The sequence below is a fragment of the Pseudophryne corroboree genome, chromosome 7 (genome assembly GCF_028390025.1).
Source record: "Pseudophryne corroboree isolate aPseCor3 chromosome 7, aPseCor3.hap2, whole genome shotgun sequence".
NCBI classification, from domain to species: domain Eukaryota; kingdom Metazoa; phylum Chordata; class Amphibia; order Anura; family Myobatrachidae; genus Pseudophryne; species Pseudophryne corroboree.
Window position 1 is genome coordinate 518903293 of NC_086450.1, and position 27346 is coordinate 518930638.

General features: G+C 47.8%; 1 protein-coding gene across 1 annotated transcript in view; it reads left to right on the forward strand.

Moving 5' to 3' along the window:
• LOC134944463 (transforming growth factor beta-1-induced transcript 1 protein-like) overlaps positions 1–27346 on the forward strand; it is a gene marked incomplete at its 3' end in the record, with an annotated part of 233014 nt that overhangs the window by 160962 nt on the left and 44706 nt on the right. The window contains exon 6 of the mRNA XM_063933033.1: positions 18621–18684. Coding sequence (XP_063789103.1) covers positions 18621–18684 — 64 coding nt within the window. The remainder of the gene's footprint in view (positions 1–18620; positions 18685–27346) is intronic.

The window sequence follows — 27346 nt, forward strand, 5'->3', positions numbered from 1 at the left end:
CTATCACCTTTCCCTGCACCCTCCCTCCTGTGTCATATATTATCCCATCACTAGTGTGACGGGTCTGCCTATATGTAACCAGTATAATCTCTCACCCACCTCTATCACCTTTCCCCTCATCCTCCCTCCTGTATCATATATTATCCATCACTGGTGTGACTGGTGTCTGCCTATATGTAACCAGTATAATCTCTCACCCACCTCTATCACCTTTCCCCTCATCCTCCCTCCGGTGTCATATATTATCCATCACTGGTGTGACTGGTGTCTGCCTATATGTAACCAGTATAATCTCTCATCTCTCACCCACCTCTATCACCTTTCCCTGCATCCTCCCTCCTGTGTCATATATTATCCATCATTGGTGTGACTGGTGTCTGCCTATATGTAACCTGTATAATCTCTCATCTCTCACCCTCCTCTATCACCTTTCCCTGCACCCTCCCTCCTGTGTCATATATTATCCATCACTGGTGTGACTGGTGTCTGCCTATATGTAACCAGTATAATCTCTCATCTCTCACCCACCTCTATCATATTTCCCCTGCACCCTCCCTCCTGTGTCATATATTATCCATCACTGGTGTGACTGGTGTCTGCCTTTATGTAACCAGTATAATCTCTCATCTCTCACCCACCTCTATCACCTTTCCCTGCACCCTCCCTCCTGTGTCATATATTATCCCATCACTGGTGTGACTGGTGTCTGCCTATATGTAACCAGTATAATCTCTCATCTCTCACCCACCTCTATCACCTTTCCCTGCACCCTCCCTCCTGTGTCATATATAATCCCATCACTGGTGTGACTGGTGTCTGCCTATATCAGTGTTTCCCAACCACGGTCCTCAAGGCACACTAACAGTCCTGGTATTAGTGATATCCAGGCTTGAACACAGGTGACTTAATTAGTAGCTCAGTTATTTTGATTTAACCATCTGTGCTGAAGCCTGGATATCACTAAAACCTGCACTGTTGGTGTGCCTTGAGGACCGCGGTTGGGAATGCCTGGCCTATATGTAACCAGTATAATCTCTCACCCACCTCTATCACATTTCCCTGCACCCTCCCTCCTGTGTCATATATTATCCATCACTGGTGTGACTGGTGTCTGAATATATGTAACCAGTATAATCTCTCATCTCTCACCCACCTCTATCACCTTTCCCCTCATCCTCCCTCCTGTGTCATATATAATCCCATCACTGGTGTGACTGGTGTCTGCCTATATGTAACCAGTATAATCTCTCACCCATCTCTATCACCTTTCCCCTCATCCTCCCTCCTGTGTCATATATAATCCCATCACTGGTGTGACTGGTGTCTGCCTATATGTAACCAGTATAATCTCTCACCCATCTCTATCACCTTTCCCCTCATCCTCCCTCCTGTGTCATATATTATCCCACCACTGGTGTGACTGGTGTCTGCCTATATGTAACCAGTATAATCTCTCATCTCTCACCCACCTCTATCACCTTTCCCTGCACCCTCCCTCCTGTGTCATATATTATCCCATCAGTAGTGTGACTGGTGTCTGCCTATATGTAACCAGTATAATCTCTCATCTCTCCCCCACCTCTATCACCTTTCCCTGCACCCTCCCTCCTTTGTCATATATTATCCATCACTGGTGTGACTGGTGTCTGCCTATATGAAACCAGTATAATCTCTCATCTCTCTCCCACCTCTATCACCTTTCCCTGCACCCTCCTTCCTGTGTCATATATTATCCCATCACTGGTGTGACTGGTGTCTGCCTATATGTAACCAGTATAATCTCTCACCCACCTCTATCACCTTTCCCCTCATCCTCCCTCCTGTGTCATATATTATCCCATCACTGGTGTGACTGGTGTCTGCCTATATGTAACCAGTATAATCTCTCATCTCTCACCCACCTCTATCACCTTTCCCTACATCCTCCCTCCTGTATCATATATTATCCCACCACTGGTGTGACTGGTGTCTGCCTATATGTAACCAGTATAATCTCTCACCCATCTCTATCACCTTTCCCCTCATCCTCCTTCCTGTGTCATATATAATCCCATCACTGGTGTGACTGGTGTCTGCCTATATGTAACCAGTATAATCTCTCATCTCTCACCCACCTCTATCATATTTCCCCTGCACCCTCCCTCCTGTGTCATATATTATCCATCACTGGTGTGACTGGTGTCTGCCTATATGTAACCAGTATAATCTCTCATCTCTCACCCACCTCTATCACATTTCCCTGCACCCTCCTTCCTGTGTCATATATTATCCCATCACTGGTGTGACTGGTGTCTGAATATATGTAACCAGTATAATATCTCATCACTCACCCACCTCTATCACATTTCCCTGCACCCTCCTTCCTGTGTCATATATTATCCAATCACTGGTGTGACTGGTGTCTGAATATATGTAACCAGTATAATATCTCACCCACCTCTATCACCTTTCCCTGCACCCTCCTTCCTGTGTCATATATTATCCATCACTGGTGTGACTGGTGTCTGCCTATATGTAACCAGTATAATCTCTCACCCACCTCTATCACCTTTCCCTGCACCCTCCCTCCTGTGTCATATATTATCCCATCACTGGTGTGACTGGTGTCTGCCTATATGTAACCAGTATAATCTCTCACCCACCTCTATCACCTTTCCCTGCACCCTCCCTCCTGTGTCATATATTATCCATCACTGGTGTGACTGGTGTCTGCCTATATGTAACCAGTATAATCTCTCATCTCTCACCCACCTCTATCACCTTTCCCTGCATCCTCCCTCCTGTGTCATATATTATCCCATCACTGGTGTGACTGGTGTCTCCCTATATGTAACCAGTATAATCTCTCACCCACCTCTATCACCTTTCCCTACATCCTCCCTCCTGTGTCATATATTATCCATCACTGGTGTGACTGGTGTCTGCCTATATGTAACCAGTATAATCTCTCATCTCTCACCCACCTCTATCACCTTTCCCCTCATCCTCCCTCCTGTGTCATATATTATCCCATCACTGGTGTGACTGGTGTCTGCCTATATGTAACCAGTATAATCTCTCATCTCTCACCCACCTCTATCACCTTTCCCCTCATCCTCCCTCCTGTGTCATATATTATCCCATCACTGGTGTGACTGATGTCTGCCTATATGTAACCAGTATAATCTCTCACCCACCTCTATCGCCTTTCCCTGCACCCTCTTTCCTCTGTCATATATTATCCCATCACTGGTGTGACTGGTGTCTGCCTATATGTAACCAGTATAATCTCTCATCTCTCACCCACCTCTATCACCTTTCCCTGCACCTTCCCTCCTGTGTCATATATTATCCCATCACTGGTGTGACTGGTGTCTGCCTATATGTAACCAGTATAATCTCTCACTCACCTCTATCACCTTTCCCTGCACCCTCCCTCCTGTGTCATATATTATCCCATCACTAGTGTGACTGGGGTCTGCCTATATGTAACCAGTATAATCTCTCACCCACCTCTATCACGTTTCCCCTCATCCTCCCTCCTGTATCATATATTATCCATCACTGGTGTGACTGGTGTCTGCCTATATGTAACCAGTATAATCTCTCACCCACCTCTATCACCTTTCCCCTCATCCTCCCTCCGGTGTCATATATTATCCATCACTGGTGTGACTGGTGTCTGCCTATATGTAACCAGTATAATCTCTCATCTCTCACCCACCTCTATCACCTTTCCCTGCATCCTCCCTCCTGTGTCATATATTATCCATCATTGGTGTGACTGGTGTCTGCCTATATGTAACCTGTATAATCTCTCATCTCTCACCCTCCTCTATCACCTTTCCCTGCACCCTCCCTCCTGTGTCATATATTATCCATCACTGGTGTGACTGGTGTCTGCCTATATGTAACCAGTATAATCTCTCATCTCTCACCCACCTCTATCATATTTCCCCTGCACCCTCCCTCCTGTGTCATATATTATCCATCACTGGTGTGACTGGTGTCTGCCTTTATGTAACCAGTATAATCTCTCATCTCTCACCCACCTCTATCACCTTTCCCTGCACCCTCCCTCCTGTGTCATATATTATCCCATCACTGGTGTGACTGGTGTCTGCCTATATGTAACCAGTATAATCTCTCACCCACCTCTATCACCTTTCCCTGCACCCTCCCTCCTGTGTCGTATATAATCCCATCACTGGTGTGACTGGTGTCTGCCTATATGTAACCAGTATAATCTCTCACCCACCTCTATCACCTTTCCCTGCATCCTCCCTCCTGTGTCATATATAATCCCATCACTGGTGTGACTGGTGTCTGCCTATATGTAACCAGTATAATCTCTCATCTCTCACCCACCTCTATCACCTTTCCCTGCACCCTCCCTCCTGTGTCATATATTATCCATCACTGGTGTGACTGGTGTCTGCCTATATGTATCCAGTATAATCTCTCATCTCTCACCCACCTCTATCACCTTTCCCTGCACCCTCCCTCCTGTGTCATATATAATCCCATCACTGGTGTGACTGGTGTCTGCCTATATGTAACCAGTATAATCTCTCACCCACTTCTATCATATTTCCCTGCACCCTCCCTCCTGTGTCATATATTATCCATCACTGGTGTGACTGGTGTCTGCCTATATGTAACCAGTATAATCTCTCACCCACCTCTATCATATTTCCCTGCACCCTCCCTCCTGTGTCATATATTATCCATCACTGGTGTGACTGGTGTCTGCCTATATGTAACCAGTATAATCTCTCACCCACCTCTATCATCTTTCCCTGCATCCTCCCTCCTGTGTCATATATTATCCATCACTGGTGTGACTGGTGTCTGCCTATATGTAACCAGTATAATCTCTCATCACTCAGTCACCTCTATCACCTTTCCCTGCACCCTCCCTCCTGTATCATATATTATCCATCACTGGTGTGACTGGTGTCTGCCTATATGTAACCAGTATAATCTCTCATCACTCAGTCACCTCTATCACCTTTCCCCTCATCCTCCCTCCTGTGTCATATATTATCCCATCACTGGTGTGACTGGTGTCTGCCTATATGTAACCAGTATAATCTCTCACCCACCTCTATCACCTTTCCCTGCACCCTCCCTCCTGTGTCATATATTATCCATCACTGGTGTGACTGGTGTCTGCCTATATGTAACCAGTATAATCTCTCATCTCTCACCCACCTCTATCACCTTTCCCTACATCCTCCCTCCTGTGTCATATATTATCCCATCACTGGTGTGACTGGTGTCTGCCTATATGTAACCAGTATAATCTCTCATCTCTCACCCACCTCTATCATATTTCCCCTCATCCTCCCTCCTGTGTCATATATAATCCCATCACTGGTGTGACTGGTGTCTGCCTATATATAACCAGTATAATCTCTCATCTCTCACCCACCTCTATCACCTTTCCCTGCACCCTCCTTCCTGTGTCATATATTATCCATCACTGGTGTGACTGGTGTCTGCCTATATGTAACCAGTATAATCTCTCATCTCTCACCCACCTCTATCACCTTTCCCTGCATCCTCCCTCCTGTGTCATATATTATCCCATCACTGGTGTGACTGGTGTCTGCCTATATGTAACCAGTGTAATCTCTCATCTCTCACCCACCTCTATCACCTTTCCCTGCACCCTCCTTCCTGTGTCATATATTATCCCATCACTAGATTGACTGGTGTCTGCCTATATGTAACCAGTATAATCTCTCATCTCTCACCCACCTCTATCATATTTCCCCTCATCCTCCCTCCTGTGTCATATATAATCCCATCACTGGTGTGACTGGTGTCTGCCTATATATAACCAGTATAATCTCTCATTTCTCACCCACCTCTATCATATTTCCCCTGCACCCTCCCTCCTGTGTCATATATTATCCATCACTGGTGTGACTGGTGTCTGCCTATATGTAACCAGTATAATCTCTCATCACTCACCCACCTCTATCACCTTTCCCTGCATTCTCCCTCCTGTGTCATATATTATCCCATCACTGGTGTGACTGGTGTCTGCCTATATGTAACCAGTATAATCTCTCATCTCTCACCCACCTCTATCACCTTTCCCTCATCCTCCCTCCTGTGTCATATATAATCCCATCACTGGTGTGACTGGTGTCTGCCTATATGTAACCAGTATAATCTCTCATTTCTCACCCACCTCTATCACCTTTCCCCTCATCCTCCCTCCTGTGTCATATATAATCCCATCACTGGTGTGACTGGTGTCTGCCTATATGTAACCAGTATAATCTCTCATCTCTCACCCACCTCTATCATATTTCCCCTGCACCCTCCCTCCTGTGTCATATATTATCCCATCACTGGTGTGACTGGTGTCTGCCTATGTGTAACCAGTATAATCTCTCATCTCTCACCCACCTCTATCATATTTCCCCTGCACCCTCCCTCCTGTGTCATATATTATCCCATCACTGGTGTGACTGGTGTCTGCCTATATGTAACCAGTATAATCTCTCACCCACCTCTATCACCTTTCCCCTCATCCTCCCTCCTGTGTCATATATTATCCCATCACTGGTGTGACTGGTGTCTGCCTATATGTAACCAGTATAATCTCTCACTTACCTCTATCACCTTTCCCTACACCCTCCCTCCTGTGTCATATATTATCCCATCACTGGTGTGACTGGTGTCTGCCTATATGTAACCAGTATAATCTCTCACCCATCTCTATCACCTTTCCCCTCATCCTCCCTCCTGTGTCATATATTATCCCACCACTGGTGTGACTGGTGTCTGTCTATATGTAACCAGTATAATCTCTCACCCATCTCTATCACCTTTCCCTGCACCCTCTTTCCTGTGTCATATATTATCCATCACTGGTGTGACTGGGGTCTGCCTATATGTAACCAGTATAATCTCTCATCTCTCACCCACCTCTATCACCTTTCCCCTCATCCTCCCTCCTGTGTCATATATTATCCCATCACTGGTGTGACTGGTGTCTGCCTTTATGTAACCAGTATAATCTCTCTTCTCTCACCCACCTCTATCACCTTTCCCTGCACCCTCCCTCCTGTGTCATATATAATCCCATCACTGGTGTGACTGGTGTCTGCCTATATGTAACCAGTATAATCTCTCACCCACCTCTATCACATTTCCCTGCACCCTCCCTCCTGTGTCATATATTATCCATCACTGGTGTGACTGGTGTCTGAATATATGTAACCAGTATAATCTCTCATCTCTCACCCACCTCTATCACCTTTCCCCTCATCCTCCCTCCTGTGTCATATATAATCCCATCACTGGTGTGACTGGTGTCTGCCTATATGTAACCAGTATAATCTCTCATTTCTCACCCACCTCTATCACCTTTCCCCTCATCCTCCCTCCTGTGTCATATATAATCCCATCACTGGTGTGACTGGTGTCTGCCTATATGTAACCAGTATAATCTCTCATTTCTCACCCACCTCTATCACCTTTCCCCTCATCCTCCCTCCTGTGTCATATATAATCCCATCACTGGTGTGACTGGTGTCTGCCTATATGTAACCAGTATAATCTCTCACCCACCTCTATCACATTTCCCTGCACCCTCCCTCCTGTGTCATATATTATCCCATCACTGGTGTGACTGGTGTCTGCCTTTATGTAACCAGTATTATCTCTCATCTCTCACCCACCTCTATCACCTTTCCCCTCATCCTCCCTCCTGTGTCATATATAATCCCATCACTGGTGTGACTGGTGTCTGCCTATATGTAACCAGTATAATCTCTCACCCACCTCTATCACATTTCCCTGCACCCTCCCTCCTGTGTCATATATTATCCATCACTGGTGTGACTGGTGTCTGAATATATGTAACCAGTATAATCTCTCATCTCTCACCCACCTCTATCACCTTTCCCCTCATCCTCCCTCCTGTGTCATATATAATCCCATCACTGGTGTGACTGGTGTCTGCCTATATGTAACCAGTATAATCTCTCACCCATCTCTATCACCTTTCCCCTCATCCTCCCTCCTGTGTCATATATAATCCCATCACTGGTGTGACTGGTGTCTGCCTATATGTAACCAGTATAATCTCTCACCCATCTCTATCACCTTTCCCCTCATCCTCCCTCCTGTGTCATATATTATCCATCACTGGTGTGACTGGTGTCTGCCTATATGTAACCAGTATAATCTCTCATCTCTCACCCACCTCTATCACCTTTCCCTGCACCCTCCCTCCTGTGTCATATATTATCCCATCAGTAGTGTGACTGGTGTCTGCCTATATGTAACCAGTATAATCTCTCATCTCTCCCCCACCTCTATCACCTTTCCCTGCACCCTCCCTCCTTTGTCATATATTATCCATCACTGGTGTGACTGGTGTCTGCCTATATGTAACCAGTATAATCTCTCATCTCTCACCCACCTCTATCACCTTTCCCTGCACCCTCCTTCCTGTGTCATATATTATCCATCACTGGTGTGACTGGTGTCTGCCTATATGTAACCAGTATAATCTCTCACTCACCTCTATCACCTTTCCCCTCATCCTCTCTTCTGTGTCATATATAATCCCATCACTGGTGTGACTGGTGTCTGCATATATGTAACCAGTATAATCTCTCACCCACCTCTATCACCTTTCCCCTCATCCTCCCTCCTGTGTCATATATAATCCCATCACTGGTGTGACTGGTGTCTGCCTATATGTAACCAGTATAATCTCTCACCCACCTCTATCACCTTTCCCCTCATCCTCCCTCCTGTGTCATATATTATCCCATCACTGGTGTGACTGGTGTCTGCCTATATGTAACCAGTATAATCTCTCACCCATCTCTATCACCTTTCCCCTCATCCTCCCTCCTGTGTCATATATTATCCATCACTTGTGTGACTGGTGTCTGCCTATATGTAACCAGTATAATCTCTTAGTCACCTCTATCACCTTTCCCCACTCCCTCCCTCCTGGTGACCGGGTGGTCACAACTAAAGGGTGTGATTGTAGATCATTGTTATGTCTATGAGTAGCTCTATCCTGCTCATTAGTGAGTCAGTCTCATTGTTATTGCATGTCCATTGATACACGATATGTAGTTCGCAATTTGTGTCAAGTGTCATACGTTTTTCCTTTTTGTATTTGATTTTTTCTTGTTTGTACACCTGTACCTGTGTGTTTAATTTCTCAAGCCAATCAGTATTGGGATCATTTTCTAAAGTGACTTTGTGCTTAATTTCCAAATTAGCATTTTTCTCTTTAATACGATTCAGGTCTTTAGTGGATTGTTCAATAATTAATAAGATAAGATGAAGGGATCACTTAATCAGTATCCCAAGCCAGCGTCTGCAGAATGCTTGCTTATGTCGCCCTATTGTTGGGCAGTTTTTGACTCTTAGCCCCCTGGAGATAGAAATAGTAATTCCCGATATAATGCATCAGCTGATGCGTTTAAACCAATGATCAGATCTTTGTCACAGGCTGGATTAGTGAAGTTAATATTGATTTACTTTATATTATTTTATCTTATATTTATTGGCAGAGTGTTGTGGGCTATCTGGTGCACTGACGTCAGACCACACACTTAGTGACTTAACCAGTAACGCAGGTTTATTTAGTGAACACAGGTGAATCAGATGTAACACTGATAGCAGTAATCAGGAGCCCATATATCACACAAGGTAACAGCATTAGGTAGTGGTACTTATCAGGAGATGTCTGTGGTGGTGAACCATGGAGGACTGCCCGGCCGTGCAGTCTGACTCCCACTGTAGAGAAGATGCATGCACTGAAACACTGAGTCCATACCCTCCAAGTGGACCTTTTTTTTATGGTCTGTACTGATTTTTGAAAGTATAGGAAAAGGGGCGTGGCCATGCCCCCCCTTTACCTGTGGCCACGCCCCCTTTCCTAATTTGTAGCACTTTTTATGTGTAAAATGTTGGAAGGTATGTGAGTCTCTGTAGCTGGGATCTGCACACTTGTACACCAGAACTCTGTCTCTCAGGCTCTGCTGTGTGTCACACTTTCCTCACTCTCTCACTGAGATGGAGGGACAGGAACCTACATCATATAACTCCTGGCACTAGAGGTCTGACACTCGGGGATGCACCCATTGCCTGATACACAGAAGGAGACAGCTACAGAGTGCACCATATCCTAACAATATTGATTCTATATTTTCCAGCACTGTAACCCTTCTTCAGATAAGTTCCTGGAGCACAATACCCCTTTACTTTGATAGTTTACACTGGGTGAATCCTTTCAAGCTGACCAATAAGAATTCCCTGATGCTGTCTGGTCTTAAATTGACACATATGCCACTGATTAGTCCATGAAGCATGAGTAGGAAATGGTTTCATTGAGTCCCAATGGAGTTAATGAGTTCAGAGTGTCTATCCAGAGAGATTCCACCTGTAGCAGCCTCTTATCTCTGTCACCTCCCCAACCCTCCCCTTTTTTTTGCTGGGACGTGGTCAGTGCTCTTGTGTGATAGGGCGGCCAGTGAATGTTTTTGTTCCTTGAAGTGATGGGCCACAGGTTGGTCCACATCTTGGCCCTGATGAGATTTTCTAATGGCAGACCAGTTTTCTGTCATGCGTTCATGAAAAGTATACACTATCTTACCAACATATATCAGGCGGCAAGGGCACTTGATGAGGTAGACAGTATATTGCCGGTGCACGTACAACAGCACATGATGAATAGATATCTGTTTGCTCGACCATGGGTGCATGACATATTTCCTGGTTTATAAATAACTGCAGGTAGTGCAGCCCGTGCACCTATAACAGTGATTCTCAACCTCGATCCTCAAGTACCCTCAATAGTTCATGTTTTCCAGGTCTCCTCACAGGATTGCAAGTGAAATAATTTGCTCCACCTGTGGGTCTTTTATAATGTGTCAGTGAGTAATGAATACACCTGTGCACCTGCTGGGTCACCTGGAAAACATGAACTATTGGGGGTACTTGAGGACCGAGGTTGAGAACCACTGACCTATAACACTCTGGTGTTCTACGCAGGAAGTGTTGTTCACTTCTAGGAGATCCCCTATGTCATAGTGAACTAACCAGTCCTTTAAGTTCCTGCCTCTCTTGTAATACATCGTAACTCTCGACCCAAGTAAGGGTGCAATATGCTGATCTGTGTTCATAATCTGCCGCAGACTTTTGGTAACTGAACTGATGTGATTACTGGCAGTATTGTAACTGGTGCTGAAGGACAAGGCATTACTATTTTTTGTTGTGCCCGCGGACATTCCATCTCCTTTTCTTTGGCACACTCTAAGTCCTTTAATAGGTAACCTCTCTCTGAATATTTCTTGTCATATTATCAATCTCTGTGGCTGCACGTTTGTCATCATGAGTAATTCTTCATATCCAAAGAAATTGGGAATATGGGAGTCTTTTTCAAGGATGTGGGATGGTGGCTCTGGGCATGTAAAACAGTGCTGGAATCTGTAGGCTTGTGATAAACCATAGTATCAAAATTAGTGCCATTCCATCTGATAAGTAAATCCAAGAAGTTGATCCCCTCATGGTTATGAGTGTACGTGAACTTAGTGGAATGGTGCATCTGGTTGATGTTACTTATAGCTGATTCAAAACTGCTGGGCTGTGCCAGACCATAAAACAAAAATGTCATCAATATAATGACAAAAGAAACAAACATATTGGTGAAATTCTGGACTTTTTCCAACTGGAACATGAAAATATTGTAAAAGAGTGGGCCATGTGTGACCCAAGAATGCACCCATTCTTCTGTACACAGTAGTAACATTGGATTCCAGGAAACATACTAGGGATTTGGGTCTGTCAGAACTTTGACCCAGGGAGCCCGTTCAGGCCCATCCACTTGATGGATTTGGAAGAAAACTTCCTAGAGTGGTAACATTGGATCCCAGAAGATGGCTCCTAACAACTACACAGCCCCCATTCCCACTATTCCCTCATTTCTCACTACTACGCGGCCCCCATTCCCACTGTTCCCTCATTTCTCACTACTACGCGGCCCCCATTCCCACTGTTCCCTCATTTCTCACTACTGCACAGCCCCCATTCCCACTGTTCCCTCATTTCTCACTACTGCACGGCCCCCATTCCCACAGTTCCATCATTTCTCACTACTACACGGCCCCCATTCCCGCTGTTCCATCATTTCTCACTACTACACGGCCCCCATTCCCGCTGTTCCATCATTTATCACTACTACACGGCCCCCATTCCCGCTGTTCCCTCATTTCTCACTACTACACGGCCCCCATTCCCACTGTTCCCTCATTTCTCACTACTACACGGCCCCCATTCCCACTGTTCCATCATTTCTCACTAATACACAGCCCCCATTCCCGCTGTTCCCTTATTTCTCACTACTACACAGCCCCCATTCCCAATGTTCCATCATTTATCACTACTACACAGCCCCCATTCCCACTGTTCCATCATTTCTCACTACTACACAGCCCCCATTCCCACTGTTCCCTCATTTCTCACTACTGCACAGCCCCCATTCCCACTGTTCCATCATTTCTCACTACTACACAGCCCCCATTCCCACTGTTCCATCATTTCTCAGTACTACACAGCCCCCATTCCCACTGTTCCATCATTTCTCACTGCTACACAGCCCCCATTCCCACTGTTCCATCATTTCTCACTACTACACAGCCCCCATTCCCACTGTTCCCTCATTTCTCACTACTACACAGCCCCCATTCCCACTGTTCCATCATTTCTCACTGCTACACGGCCCCATTCCCACTGTTCCATCATTTATCACTACTACACGGCCCCCATTCCCACTGTTCCATCATTTCTCACTGCTACACAGCCCCCATTCCCTCTGTTCCATCATTTCTCACTGCTACACAACCCCCATTCCCACTGTTCCATCATTTCTCACTACTACACAGCCCCCATTCCCACTGTTCCATCATTTCTCACTACTACACAGCCCCCATTCCCACTGTTCCATCATTTCTCACTGCTACACGGCCCCATTCCCACTGTTCCATCATTTATCACTACTACACGGCCCCCATTCCCACTGTTCCATCATTTCTCACTGCTACACAGCCCCCATTCCCTCTGTTCCATCATTTCTCACTGCTACACAACCCCCATTCCCACTGTTCCATCATTTCTCACTACTACACAGCCCCCATTCCCACTGTTCCATCATTTCTCAGTACTACACAGCCCCCATTCCCACTGTTCCATCATTTCTCACTGCTACACAGCCCCCATTCCCACTGTTCCATCATTTCTCACTACTACACAGCCCCCATTCCCACTGTTCCCTCATTTCTCACTACTACACAGCCCCCATTCCCACTGTTCCATCATTTCTCACTGCTACACGGCCCCATTCCCACTGTTCCATCATTTATCACTACTACACGGCCCCCATTCCCACTGTTCCATCATTTCTCACTGCTACACAGCCCCCATTCCCTCTGTTCCATCATTTCTCACTGCTACACAACCCCCATTCCCACTGTTCCATCATTTCTCACTACTACACAGCCCCCATTCCCTCATTTCTCACTATTGCACAGCCCCCATTCCCACTGTTCCATCATTTCTCACTGCTACACTGCCCCCATTCCCACTGCTCCTTCATTTCTCACTGCTACACTGCCCCCATTCCCACTCTTCCATCATTTCTCACTACTACACACACCCCATTCCCACTGTTCCATCATTTCTCACTGCTACACAGCCCCCATTCCCACTGTTCCATCATTTCTCACTACTACACAGCCCCCATTCCCACTGTTCCCTCATTTCTCACTACTACACGGCCCCCATTCCCACTGTTCCATCATTTATCACTACTACACGGCCCCCATTCCCGCTGTTCCCTCATTTCTCACTACTACACGGCCCCCATTCCCACTGTTCCATCATTTATCACTACTACACGGCACCCATTCCCACTGTTCCATCATTTCTCACTACTACACGGCCCCCATTCCCGCTGTTCCATCATTTCTCACTACTACACGGCCCCCATTCCCGCTGTTCCATCATTTATCACTACTACACGGCCCCCATTCCCGCTGTTCCATCATTTCTCACTACTACACGGCCCCCATTCCCACTGTTCCCTCATTTCTCACTACTACACAGCCCCCATTCCCACTGTTCCCTCATTTCTCACTACTACACGGCCCCCATTCCCACTGTTCCATCGATTCTCCCCGGTGCACAGCCCCCATTCCAACTGTTCTATCATCTCTCACTACTACACGGCCCCCATTCCCGCTGTTCCATCATTTCTCACTACTACACGGCCCCCATTCCCACTGTTCCATCATTTCTCACTACTACACAGCCCCCATTCCCACTGTTCCATCATTTCTCACTACTACACAGCCCCCATTCCCACTGTTCCATCATTTCTCACTACTACACAACCCCCATTCCCACTGTTCCGTTATTTCTCACTACTACACGGTCCCCATTCCCACTGTTCCCTCATTTCTCACTACTACACGGCACCCATTCCCACTGTTCCCTCATTTCTCACTACTACACAGCCCCCATTCCCACTGTTCCCTCATTTCTCACTACTACACGGCCCCCATTCCCGCTGTTCCATCATTTCTCACTGCTACACAGCCCCCATTCCCACTGTTCCCTCATTTCTCACTACTACACAGCCCCCATTCCAACTCTTCCATAATTTCTCACTACTACACAGCCCCCATTCCCACTGTTCCATCATTTCTCACTACCACACAGCCCCCATTCCCACTGTTCCATCATTTCTCACTACTACACGGCCCCCATTCCCACTCTTCCATCATTTCTCACTACTACACAACCCCCATTCCCACTGTTCCCTCATTTCTCACTACTACACAGCCCCCATTCCCACTGTTCCATCGATTCTCCCCGGTGCACAGCCCCCATTCCCACTGTTCCATCGATTCTCCCCGGTGCACAGCCACCATTCCCACTGTTCCATCGATTCTCCCCGGTGCACAGCCCCCATTCCCACTGATCCATCGATTCTCCCCGGTGCACAGCCCCTATTCCCACTGATCCATCGATTCTCCCCGGTGCACAGCCCCCATTCCCACTGATCCATCGATTCTCCCCGGTGCACAGCCCCTATTCCCACTGATCCATCGATTCTCCCCGGTGCACAGCCCCTATTCCCACTGTTCCATCGATTCTCCCCGGTGCACAGCCCCTATTCCCACTGATCCATCGATTCTCCCCGGTGCACAGCCCCCATTCCCACTGATCCATCGATTCTCCCCGGTGCACAGCCCCTATTCCCACTGATCCATCGATTCTCCCCGGTGCACAGCCCCTATTCCCACTGATCCATCGATTCTCCCCGGTGCACAGCCCCTATTCCCACTGATCCATCGATTCTCCCCGGTGCACAGCCCCTATTCCCACTGATCCATCGATTCTCCCCGGTGCACAGCCCCCATTCCCACTGATCCATCGATTCTCCCCGGTGCACAGCCCCTATTCCCACTGATCCATCGATTCTCCCTGGTGCACAGCCCCTATTCCCACTGATCCATCGATTCTCCCCGGTGCACAGCCCCTATTCCCACTGTTCCATCGATTCTCCCCGGTGCACAGCCCCTATTCCCACTGTTCCATCGATTCTCCCCGGTGCACAGCCACCATTCCCACTGTTCCATCGATTCTCCCCGGTGCACAGCCCCCATTCCCACTGATCCATCGATTCTCCCCGGTGCACAGCCCCTATTCCCACTGATCCATCGATTCTCCCCGGTGCACAGCCCCTATTCCCACTGTTCCATCGATTCTCCCCGGTGCACAGCCACCATTCCCACTGTTCCATCGATTCTCCCTGGTGCACAGCCCCTATTCCCACTGATCCATCGATTCTCCCCGGTGCACAGCCCCTATTCCCACTGTTCCATCGATTCTCCCCGGTGCACAGCCACCATTCCCACTGTTCCATCGATTCTCCCCGGTGCACAGCCCCTATTCCCACTGTTCCATCGATTCTCCCCGGTGCACAGCCACCATTCCCACTGTTCCATCGATTCTCCCCGGTGCACAGCCCCCATTCCCACTGATCCATCGATTCTCCCCGGTGCACAGCCCCTATTCCCACTGATCCATCGATTCTCCCCGGTGCACAGCCCCTATTCCCACTGTTCCATCGATTCTCCCCGGTGCACAGCCACCATTCCCACTGTTCCATCGATTCTCCCCGGTGCACAGCCCCTATTCCCACTGATCCATCGATTCTCCCCGGTGCACAGCCCCTATTCCCACTGTTCCATCGATTCTCCCCGGTGCACAGCCCCTATTCCCACTGATCCATCGATTCTCCCCGGTGCACAGCCACCATTCCCACTGTTCCATCGATTCTCCCCGGTGCACAGCCCCTATTCCCACTGATCCATCGATTCTCCCCGGTGCACAGCCCCTATTCCCACTGATCCATCGATTCTCCCCGGTGCACAGCCCCTATTCCCACTGATCCATCGATTCTCCCCGGTGCACAGCCCCTATTCCCACTGTTCCATCGATTCTCCCCGGTGCACAGCCACCATTCCCACTGTTCCATCGATTCTCCCCGGTGCACAGCCACCATTCCCACTGTTCCATCGATTCTCCCCGGTGCACAGCCCCTATTCCCACTGATCCATCGATTCTCCCCGGTGCACAGCCCCTATTCCCACTGTTCCATCGATTCTCCCCGGTGCACAGCCCCTATTCCCACTGATCCATCGATTCTCCCCGGTGCACAGCCACCATTCCCACTGTTCCATCGATTCTCCCCGGTGCACAGCCCCTATTCCCACTGATCCATCGATTCTCCCCGGTGCACAGCCCCTATTCCCACTGATCCATCGATTCTCCCCGGTGCACAGCCCCTATTCCCACTGTTCCATCGATTCTCCCCGGTGCACAGCCACCATTCCCACTGTTCCATCGATTCTCCCCGGTGCACAGCCCCCATTCCCACTGATCCATCGATTCTCCCCGGTGCACAGCCCCTAATCCCACTGATCCATCGATTCTCCCCGGTGCACAGCCCTATTCCCACTGTTCCATCGATTCTCCCCGGTGCACAGCCACCATTCCCACTGTTCCATCGATTCTCCCCGGTGCACAGCCCCTATTCCCACTGTTCCATCGATTCTCCCCGGTGCACAGCCCCCATTCCCACTGATCCATCGATTCTCCCCGGTGCACAGCCCCTAATCCCACTGATCCATCGATTCTCCCCGGTGCACAGCCCTATTCCCACTGTTCCATCGATTCTCCCCGGTGCACAGCCACCATTCCCACTGTTCCATCGATTCTCCCCGGTGCACAGCCCCTATTCCCACTGATCCATCGATTCTCCCCGGTGCACAGCCCCCATTCCCACTGATCCATCGATTCTCCCCGGTGCACAGCCCCTATTCCCACTGATCCATCGATTCTCCCCGGTGCACAGCCCCTATTCCCACTGTTCCATCGATTCTCCCCGGTGCACAGCCACCATTCCCACTGTTCCATCGATTCTCCCCGGTGCACAGCCACCATTCCCACTGTTCCATCGATTCTCCCCGGTGCACAGCCCCTATTCCCACTGATCCATCGATTCTCCCCGGTGCACAGCCCCTATTCCCACTGATCCATCGATTCTCCCCGGTGCACAGCCCCTATTCCCACTGTTCCATCGATTCTCCCCGGTGCACAGCCCCTATTCCCACTGATCCATCGATTCTCCCCGGTGCACAGCCACCATTCCCACTGTTCCATCGATTCTCCCCGGTGCACAGCCCCTATTCCCACTGATCCATCGATTCTCCCCGGTGCACAGCCCCTATTCCCACTGATCCATCGATTCTCCCCGGTGCACAGCCCCTATTCCCACTGTTCCATCGATTCTCCCCGGTGCACAGCCACCATTCCCACTGTTCCATCGATTCTCCCCGGTGCACAGCCCCCATTCCCACTGATCCATCGATTCTCCCCGGTGCACAGCCCCTAATCCCACTGATCCATCGATTCTCCCCGGTGCACAGCCCTATTCCCACTGTTCCATCGATTCTCCCCGGTGCACAGCCACCATTCCCACTGTTCCATCGATTCTCCCCGGTGCACAGCCCCTATTCCCACTGATCCATCGATTCTCCCCGGTGCACAGCCCCTATTCCCACTGTTCCATCGATTCTCCCCGGTGCACAGCCCCTATTCCCACTGATCCATCGATTCTCCCCGGTGCACAGCCACCATTCCCACTGTTCCATCGATTCTCCCCGGTGCACAGCCCCTATTCCCACTGATCCATCGATTCTCCCCGGTGCACAGCCCCTATTCCCACTGTTCCATCGATTCTCCCCGGTGCACAGCCCCTATTCCCACTGATCCATCGATTCTCCCCGGTGCACAGCCACCATTCCCACTGTTCCATCGATTCTCCCCGGTGCACAGCCCCTATTCCCACTGATCCATCGATTCTCCCCGGTGCACAGCCCCTATTCCCACTGTTCCATCGATTCTCCCCGGTGCACAGCCACCACACCCTTTGTTCCCACTGATCCACGTTTCCATCACTGTTTGGCACACAGTCCCCTGAACACTGGTAACACTTTCCTATATTTCTCATCTTTCTTCCCCAGATGAGATCATGTCCCAGTTTCCTCCTCGGGATAAAGATTTGACAGCGAGACCAGAGGAGAGAAGGTGAGAGGAGTGAAGTAGAGATGTGTGAGGGTTGGGGGACAATAACATATTATGTAATAATATAGATAAAGGAAATGTACTGGCGCCAGCTGAAATTCAATGACAGAGTCTATATATAAAAATATATATATCTTTAATAAATATCTCTAGGAGAATTTAGCTAATCTCTCAAGGATAAAACAACCCCATTAAAAGATGAACACTGTAGGAAGCCACAGGGTATTAACCCTTTCAATTTAAATGTCCACAATTCCTGGCTAGGACACTAATCCACATTGGCCCACAAGTTATTTTTTATATAACTTTTTACCAGACTTGCTTCCGGATAAAAGTCCCCTAGGAGTCCCAAGCAAATGGAATCCAGATGGCAATTGGGGATAAGTCCGGGTCTGTAGAGAAACTTGTGTCGGAGTTTGATCCAGTGGATGCTGATGGGTCCAAATAACGCCAGGAGGTGGATGGGGTGCTGGTACCTGTGGTCCTACAAGGAAAGCTCAACGCGTTTCGCTGGTCTAATGGATGCCAGCTTCCTCAGGAGCATGAGTCCAATGTCCAGTATATGAATAATATATACCCTTACTCATTAGGGATTAGTTGGAAACATCTGTTAGCCTTGCTAACACATTACAATTCATGACACAAACCTAGTGTTCAGCCACAGCAGAAGGCAATCTACAATAAACCAACTTTAATAGAGTTCATTATTTATTAAAACAAGTTCTCCAAAAGGCATAAAAGTGTATATTTGTATTACACGGTTTATGTCATGTGATCGCCCCCGATCACATGACACTAGATACCTAATGATGTCAGTATTAGAGAATCAAAACAAACGCGCGCCTTGACCACGTGACCAGCTCCGATCACGTGGTCAGGCTGACGCGTCATGCGTCTCACGGAGCGAAGGGGAGTGTCGTCCTGCATTATTGCTTTTCAGTATGTTTCCGCCCGGGACCACGTGATTGTCTTCGATCACGTGACCCCGCCAGTCCATTATGCGGTTCACAGACCAGGAAGCGGTCTTATCGCTCCGTGGAACGCATGCGTATGGGATGAGGAAGTACATCCTGCACTTTTAAATTCTTAGCTTGCAGTACTTAATAACATTATATGGATACCAAGAGTAGCATATATGGTTAGAATTTTAACACATACTAATAAAAATATAATAATATAATAATAAATACAGAAAAAGGAGAGATGGAATGAATGAAATGAATTAAATCACCAGATGTTGCAATTTAAACTAAGACAATACAAATAAACTAATAAAATATCCAACCATATTTGTCCAGAGATATCGGGGAGAGAATAGCTGGAGGAACATATAGGATTACTAATGTCTGACCTTATATTACTACTATTATCATACTGAACGAATCAAACAATGATATTCTCGCATTGGCGAAAAATTTCCTTTTCTCAGCCCTTAAAAAAGAAACCCACATATAAGGCACACCTATATAAGGCACACCTATCTCTGAGGCTTATATGGATATACCTGATTTAAGGGAAATATAACAGTTAGAGGAAGGGGGGAACAGGAAAGTGGATGTGATAAGGATAGTACTCACTGGCCGATGGCAGAGAGATGTGTGCTGAGCGAACCGCTCAGCACACATCTCTCCCGGCGCTCAGCACACATCTCTCCCGGCGCTCAGCACACATCTCTCCCGGCGCTCAGCACAGCGCGATCTGTGCTGAGCGTGCGGGGGGAGACGGGGGGCCGCTCACTTCACCCAGCGGGTGAAGTGAGCGACCCGCTAGATTGGCCTGCATGCAGGCCAATCTAGCAGCAGCGATAGCGATGTGCGGGGCTGCGCATCGCTATCGCTGAGGGGGCTACACACGGAGCGATCGTGCTTAAAATCTAAGCAGTCTAGTCAGATTGCTCCGATTTTAAGCAGCGATCGCTCCGTGAGTACCCCCCTTTAAATGACAATTGGATTTTGCATATGGAAGTCCTTATCCGTATTAACGGATTGCATTTAACTCAATTCTCTCGTTAAGCCCATCTGGATGTAGTGAGCCAAACTTCAGAATCCAGTAAACCTCCCTACAGCACAGCTTATTAAACCTGTCACCACCCCTTGGTGTGGGTGCAACGTGTTCCAAACAGATCAGGGACAAACTTTTCGGATCACCCATATGTGTCTGTGAGAAGTGTCTCGATACACTATGTTTTTCATATCTCCTCATGATGTTCCTGTGGTGCTCCATGAATCTCGTTTGTATGGGTCTTGTGGTTCTCCCCACATAGTTAAGCCCGCACCCGCAGGTTAGGAGATATATTACGTAGTTCGTATCGCAGTTCATGAATGTTTTCAATTTATATTGTTCATCATTCCCTGGTATGATCAAAGAGCATATTTTTTATGCATATGTTTACATGTAGTGCATCTAGTTTTCCCACATCTGAAACACCCATTCGGTTTAGTTTACAACCACAGACAGCCTGTCGGAGTATCTATCTTTTTCTTTATGGGGTCCAAGAAGGAGGGAGCTAATATGGTCTTCAAAGAACGTTTTTTTTTTAAAACCACTGAAGGTTTAGAGGGAAGAATTTGACTCAGAGTACGGTCCTGTCTTAGGACCCTATAATTTTTAAAAATGATAAAACGAATCTCTTGAGCTGAGTTGTTATATTTGCAAACAAAGGCTAGTTGTCTATCCTCTTTTGTACTTATTTGGTTTATATCTTTATTCTTATTTTCGTCCCTAATTATTCTATCTTTATTCTTGGAAGTAAGAAGTTTATTCCTATCCATATGATAAACTTCACTGAAAGCTTGTTGGAGGAGTTTCTCAGGGTATTTTCTCTGTCTTAGAGAGTCCATAAGTTCCTTAGCCTGCCTTGAAAAGGTCTCAATATTAGAACAATTGCGTCTGAGCCGCATCATCTGCTCCTTGGGAATGTTGCGTTTCCAAGGGGCAAAATGAGGGCTCTCATAATGTAAATATGAGAAAGTACTAACTGACTTAGTATAATTTGATGTGACAATCTGATTATCAACAATCAACAATTTGGACCATTCAGCATCCACTGGATCAAACTCCGACACAAGTTTCTCTACAGACCCGGACTTATCCCAAATTGCCATCTGGATTCCATTTGCATGGGACTCCTAGGGGACTTTTATCCGGAAGCAAGTCTGGTAAAAAGTTATATACAAAATAACTTGTGGGCAAATGTGGATTAGTGTCCTAGCCAGGAATTGTGGACATTTACATTGAAAGGGTTAATAGTATACCCTGTGGCTTCCTACAGTGTTCATCTTTTAATGGGGTTGTTTTATCCTTGAGAGATTAGCTAAATTCTCCTAGAGATATTTATTAAAGATATATATATTTCTCTATCGTCCTAGTGGATGCTGGGGTTCCTGAAAGGACCATGGGGAATAGCGGCTCCGCAGGAGACAGGGCACAAAAGTAAAGCTTTCCGATCAGGTGGTGTGCACTGGCTCCTCCCCCTATGACCCTCCTCCAAGCCAGTTAGATTTTTGTGCCCGGCCGAGAAGGGTGCAATCTAGGTGGCTCTCCTAAAGAGCTGCTTAGAAAAGTTTAGCTTAGGTTTTTTATTTTACAGTGAGTCCTGCTGGCAACAGGATCACTGCAACGAGGGACTTAGGGGAGAAGAAGTGAACTCACCTGCGTGCAGGATGGATTGGCTTCTTGGCTACTGGACATCAGCTCCAGAGGGACGATCACAGGTACAGCCTGGATGGTCACCGGAGCCTTGCCGCCGGCCCCCTTGCAGATGCTGAAGTAAGAAGAGGTCCAGAATCGGCGGCAGAAGACTCCTCAGTCTTCTAAAGGTAGCGCACAACACTGCAGCTGTGCGCCATTTTCCTCTCAGCACACTTCACACGGCAGTCACTGAGGGTGCAGGGCGCTGGGAGGGGGGCGCCCTGGGAGGCAAATGAATACCTATTTTGGCTAAAAATACCTCACATATAGCCTCCGGAGGCTATATGGAGATATTTAACCCCTGCCAGAATCTGTTAAGAGCGGGAGACGAGGCCGCCGAAAAAGGGGCGGGGCCTATCTCCTCAGCACACAGCGCCATTTTCCCTCACAGAAAGGCTGGAGGGAAGGCTCCCAGGCTCTCCCCTGCACTGCACTACAGAAACAGGGTTAAAACAGAGAGGGGGGGCACTAATTTGGCGTTAGAAATATATAAAAAAGATGCTATAAGGGAAAACACTTATATAAGGTTGTCCCTATATAATTATAGCGTTTTTGGTGTGTGCTGGTAAACTCTCCCTCTGTCTCCCCAAAGGGCTAGTGGGTCCTGTCCTCTATCAGAGCATTCCCTGGGTGTGTGCTGTGTGTCGGTACGTGTGTGTCGACATGTATGAGGACGATGTTGGTGAGGAGGCGGAGCAATTGCCTGTAATGGTGATGTCACTCTCTAGGGAGTCGACACCGGAATGGATGGCTTATTTAGGGAATTACGTGATAATGTCAACACGCTGCAAGGTCGGTTGACGACATGAGACGGCCGACAAACAATTAGTACCGGTCCAGACGTCTCAAAAACACCGTCAGGGGTTTTAAAACGCCCGTTTACTTTAGTCGGTCGACACAGACACAGACAGGGACACTGAATCCAGTGTCGACGGTGAATAAACAAACGTATTCCTTATTAGGGCCACACGTTAAAGGCAATGAAGGAGGTGTTACATATTTCTGATACTACAAGTACCACAAAAGAGGGTATTATGTGGGATGTGAAAAAACTACCGTAGTTTTTCCTGAATCAGATAAATTAAATAAAGTGTGTGATGATGCGTGGGTTCCCCCCGATAGAAAATTATGGGCGGTATACCCTTTCCCGCCAGAAGTTAGGGCGCGTTGGGAAACACCCCTTAGGGTGGATAAGGCGCTCACAGGCTTATCAAAACAAGTGGCGGTACCGTCTATAGATAGGGCCGTCCTCAAGGACCAGCTGACAGGAGGCTGGAAAATATCATAAAAAGTATATACACACATACTGGTGTTATACTGCGACCAGCGATCGCCTCAGCCTGGATGTGCAGAGCTGGGGTGGCTTGGTCGGATTCCCTGACTAAAAATATTGATACCCTTGACAGGGACAGTATTTTATTGACTATAGAGCATTTAAAGGATGCATTTCTATATATGCGAGATGCACAGAGGGATATTTGCACTCTGGCATCAAGAGTAAGTGCGATGTCCATATCTGCCAGAAGATGTTTATGGACACGACAGTGGTCAGGTGATGCAGATTCCAAACGGCACAAAGGTGTATTGCCGTATAAAGGAAGAGGAGTTATTTGGGGTCGGTCCATCGGACCTGGTGGCCACGGCAACTGCTGGAAAATCCGCCGTTTTTACCCTAAGTCACATCTCTGCAGAAAAAGACACCGTCTTTTCAGCCTCAGTCCTTTCGTCCCTATAAGATCATATCTGCCCAGGGATAGAGGAAAGGGAAGAAGACTGCAGCAGGCAGCCCATTCCCAGGAACAGAAGCGTTCCACCGCTTCTGACAAGTTCTCAGCATGGCGCTGAGACCGTACAGGACCCCTGGATCCTACAAGTAGTATCCCAGGGGTGGGGTACAGATTGGAATGTCGAGACGTTTCCCCTTCGCAGGCTCCTGAAGTCTGCTTTACCAAGGTCTCCCTCCGACAAGGAGGCAGTATGGGAAAAAAATTCACAAGCTGTATTCCCAGCAGGTGATAATTAAATTACCCCTCCTACTACAAGAAAAGGGGTATTATTCCACACTATATTGTGGTACTGAAGCCAGAAGGCTAGGTGAGACTTATTCTAAAAAAATTTTTGAACACTTACAAAGGTTCAAATCAAGATGGAGTCACTCAGAGCAGTGATAACGAACCAGGAAGAAGGGGACTATATATGTCCCAAATTTGCCCTTCTCACTAAGGGTACCTCAGGTTCGTGGTGCAGAACTGTCACTATCAGTTTCAGACGCTGCCGTTTGGATTGTCCACGGCACCCCGGGTCTTTACCAAGGTAATGGCCGAAATGATGATTCTTCTTCGAAGAAAAGGCGTCTTAATTATCCCTTACTTGGACGATCTCCTGATAAGGGCATAGTCCAGGGAACAGTTGGAGGTCGGAGTAGCACTATCTCGGATACTGCTACAACAGCACGGGTGGATTCTAAATATTCCAAAATCGCAGCTGATCCCGACGACACGTCTGCTGTGCCTAGGGATGATTCTGGACACAGTCCAGAAAAAGGTGTTTCTCCCGGAAGAGAAAGCCAGGGAGTTATCCGAGCTAGTCAGGAACCTCCTAAAAACAGTGCATCATTGCACAAGGGTCCTGGTAAAAATGGTGGCTTCCTACGAAGCAATTCCATTCGGCAGATTTCACGCAAGAACTTTTCAGTGGGATCTGCTGGACAAATGGTCCGGATCGCATCTTCAGATGCATCAGCGGATAACCCTATATCCAAGGACAAGGGTGTCTCTCCTGTGGTGGTTATAGAGTGCTCATCTTCTAGAGGGCCGCAGATTCGGCATTCAGGATTGGATGCTGGTGACCACGGAGCCCAGCCCGAGAGGCTGGGGAGCAGTCACACAAGGAAAAAATTTCCAGGGAGTGTGATCAAGTCTGGAGACTTTTCTCCACATAAATATACTGGAGCTAAGGGTAAATTTATAATGCTCTAAGCTTAGCAAGACCTCTGCTTCAAGGTCAGCCGGTATTGATCCAGTGGGAAAAACATCACGGCAGTCGCCCACGTAAACAGACAGGGCGACACAAGAAGCAGGAGGGCAATGGCAAAAACTGCAAGGACTGATCGCTGGGCGGAAAATCATGTGATAGCACTGTCAGCAGTGTTTCATCCCGGGAATGGAAACTGGGAAGCAGACTTCCTCAGCAGGCACGACCTCCACCCGGGAGAGTGGAAACTTCATCGGGAAGTTTTTTCCACATGATTGTAAACCGTTGGGAAATACCAAAGGTGGACATGATGGCGTCCCGTCTGAACAAAAAACGGGACAGGTATTGCGCCAGGTCAAGAGACCCTCAGGCAATAGCTGTGGACGTTCTGGTAACACCGTGGGTGTACCAGTCGGTGTATGTGTTCCCTCCTCTGCTTCTCATACCTAAGGTGCTGAGAATTATAAGACGTAGAGGAGTAAGAACTATACTCATGGCTCCGGATTGGCCAAGAAGGACTTGGTACCCGGAACTTCAAGAGATGCTTACAGAGGTCTTATGGCCTCTGCCGCTAAGAAGGGACTTGCTTCAGCAAGTACCATGTCTGTTCCAAGACTTACCGCAGCTGCGTTTGTCGGCATGGTGGTGGAAAGCCGGATCCTAAGGGAAAAAGGCATTCCGGAAGAGGTCATTCCTACCCTGGTCAAAGCCAGAAAGGAGGTGACCGCACAACATTATCACCACATGTGGCGAAAATATGTTGCGTGGTGTGAGGCCAGGAAGGCCCCACAAAGAAATTTCAACTCGGTCGTTTCCTGCATTTCCTGCAAACAGGAGTGTCTATGGGCCTCAAATTGGGGTCCATTAAGGTTCAAATTTCGGCCCTGTCGATTTTCTTCCAGAAAGAATTGGCTTCAGTTCCTGAAGTCCAGAAGTTTGTCAAGGGAGTATTGCATATACAACCCCCTTTTGTGCCTCCAGTGGCACTGTGGGATCTCAACGTAGTTCTGGGATTCCTCAAATCACATTGGTTTAAAACCAGTCAAATCTGTGGATTTGAAGCATCTCACATGAAAAGTGACCATGCTCTTGGCCCTGGCCTGGACCAGGCGAGTGTCAAATTGGTGGTTTTTTCTCAAAAAAGCCCATATCTGTTTGTCCATTCGGACAGGGCAGAGCTGCGGACTCGTCCCCAGTTCTCTCCCTAAAGGTGGTGTCAGTGTTTCACCTGAACCAGCTTATTGTGGTGCCTTGCACCTACTAGGGACTTGGAGGACTCCAAGTTGCTAGATGTTGTCAGGGCCCTGAAAATATGTTCCAGGACGGCTGGAGTCAGGAAAACTGACTTGCTGTTATCCTGTATGCACCCAACAAACTGGGTGCTCTTGCTTCTAAGCAGACTATTGCTAGTTGGATGTGTAATACAATTCAGCTTGCACATTCTGTGGCAGGCCTGCCACAGCCAAAATATGTAAATGCCCATTCCACAAGGAAGGTGGGCTCATCTTGGGCGGCTGCCCGAGGGGTCTCGGCTTTACAACTTTGCCGAGCAGCAACTTGGTCAGGGGCAAACACGTTTGCTAAATTCTACAAATTTGATACCCTGGCTAAGGAGGACCTGGAGTTCTCTCATTCGGTGCTGCAGAGTCATCCGCACTCTCCCGCCCGTTTGGGAGCTTTGGTATAATCCCCATGGTCCTTTCAGGAACCCCAGCATCCACTAGGACGATAGAGAAAATAAGAATTTACTTACCGATAATTCTATTTCTCGGAGTCCGTAGTGGATGCTGGGCGCCCATCCCAAGTGCGGATTATCTGCAATACTTGTACATAGTTACAAAAATCGGGTTATTATTGTTGTGAGCCATCTTTTCAGAGGCTCCGCTCTTATCATACTGTTAACTGGGTTTAGATCACAAGTTGTACGGTGTGATTGGTGTGGCTGGTATGAGTCTTACCCGGGATTCAAAATTCCTCCCTTATTGTGTACGCTCGTCCGGGC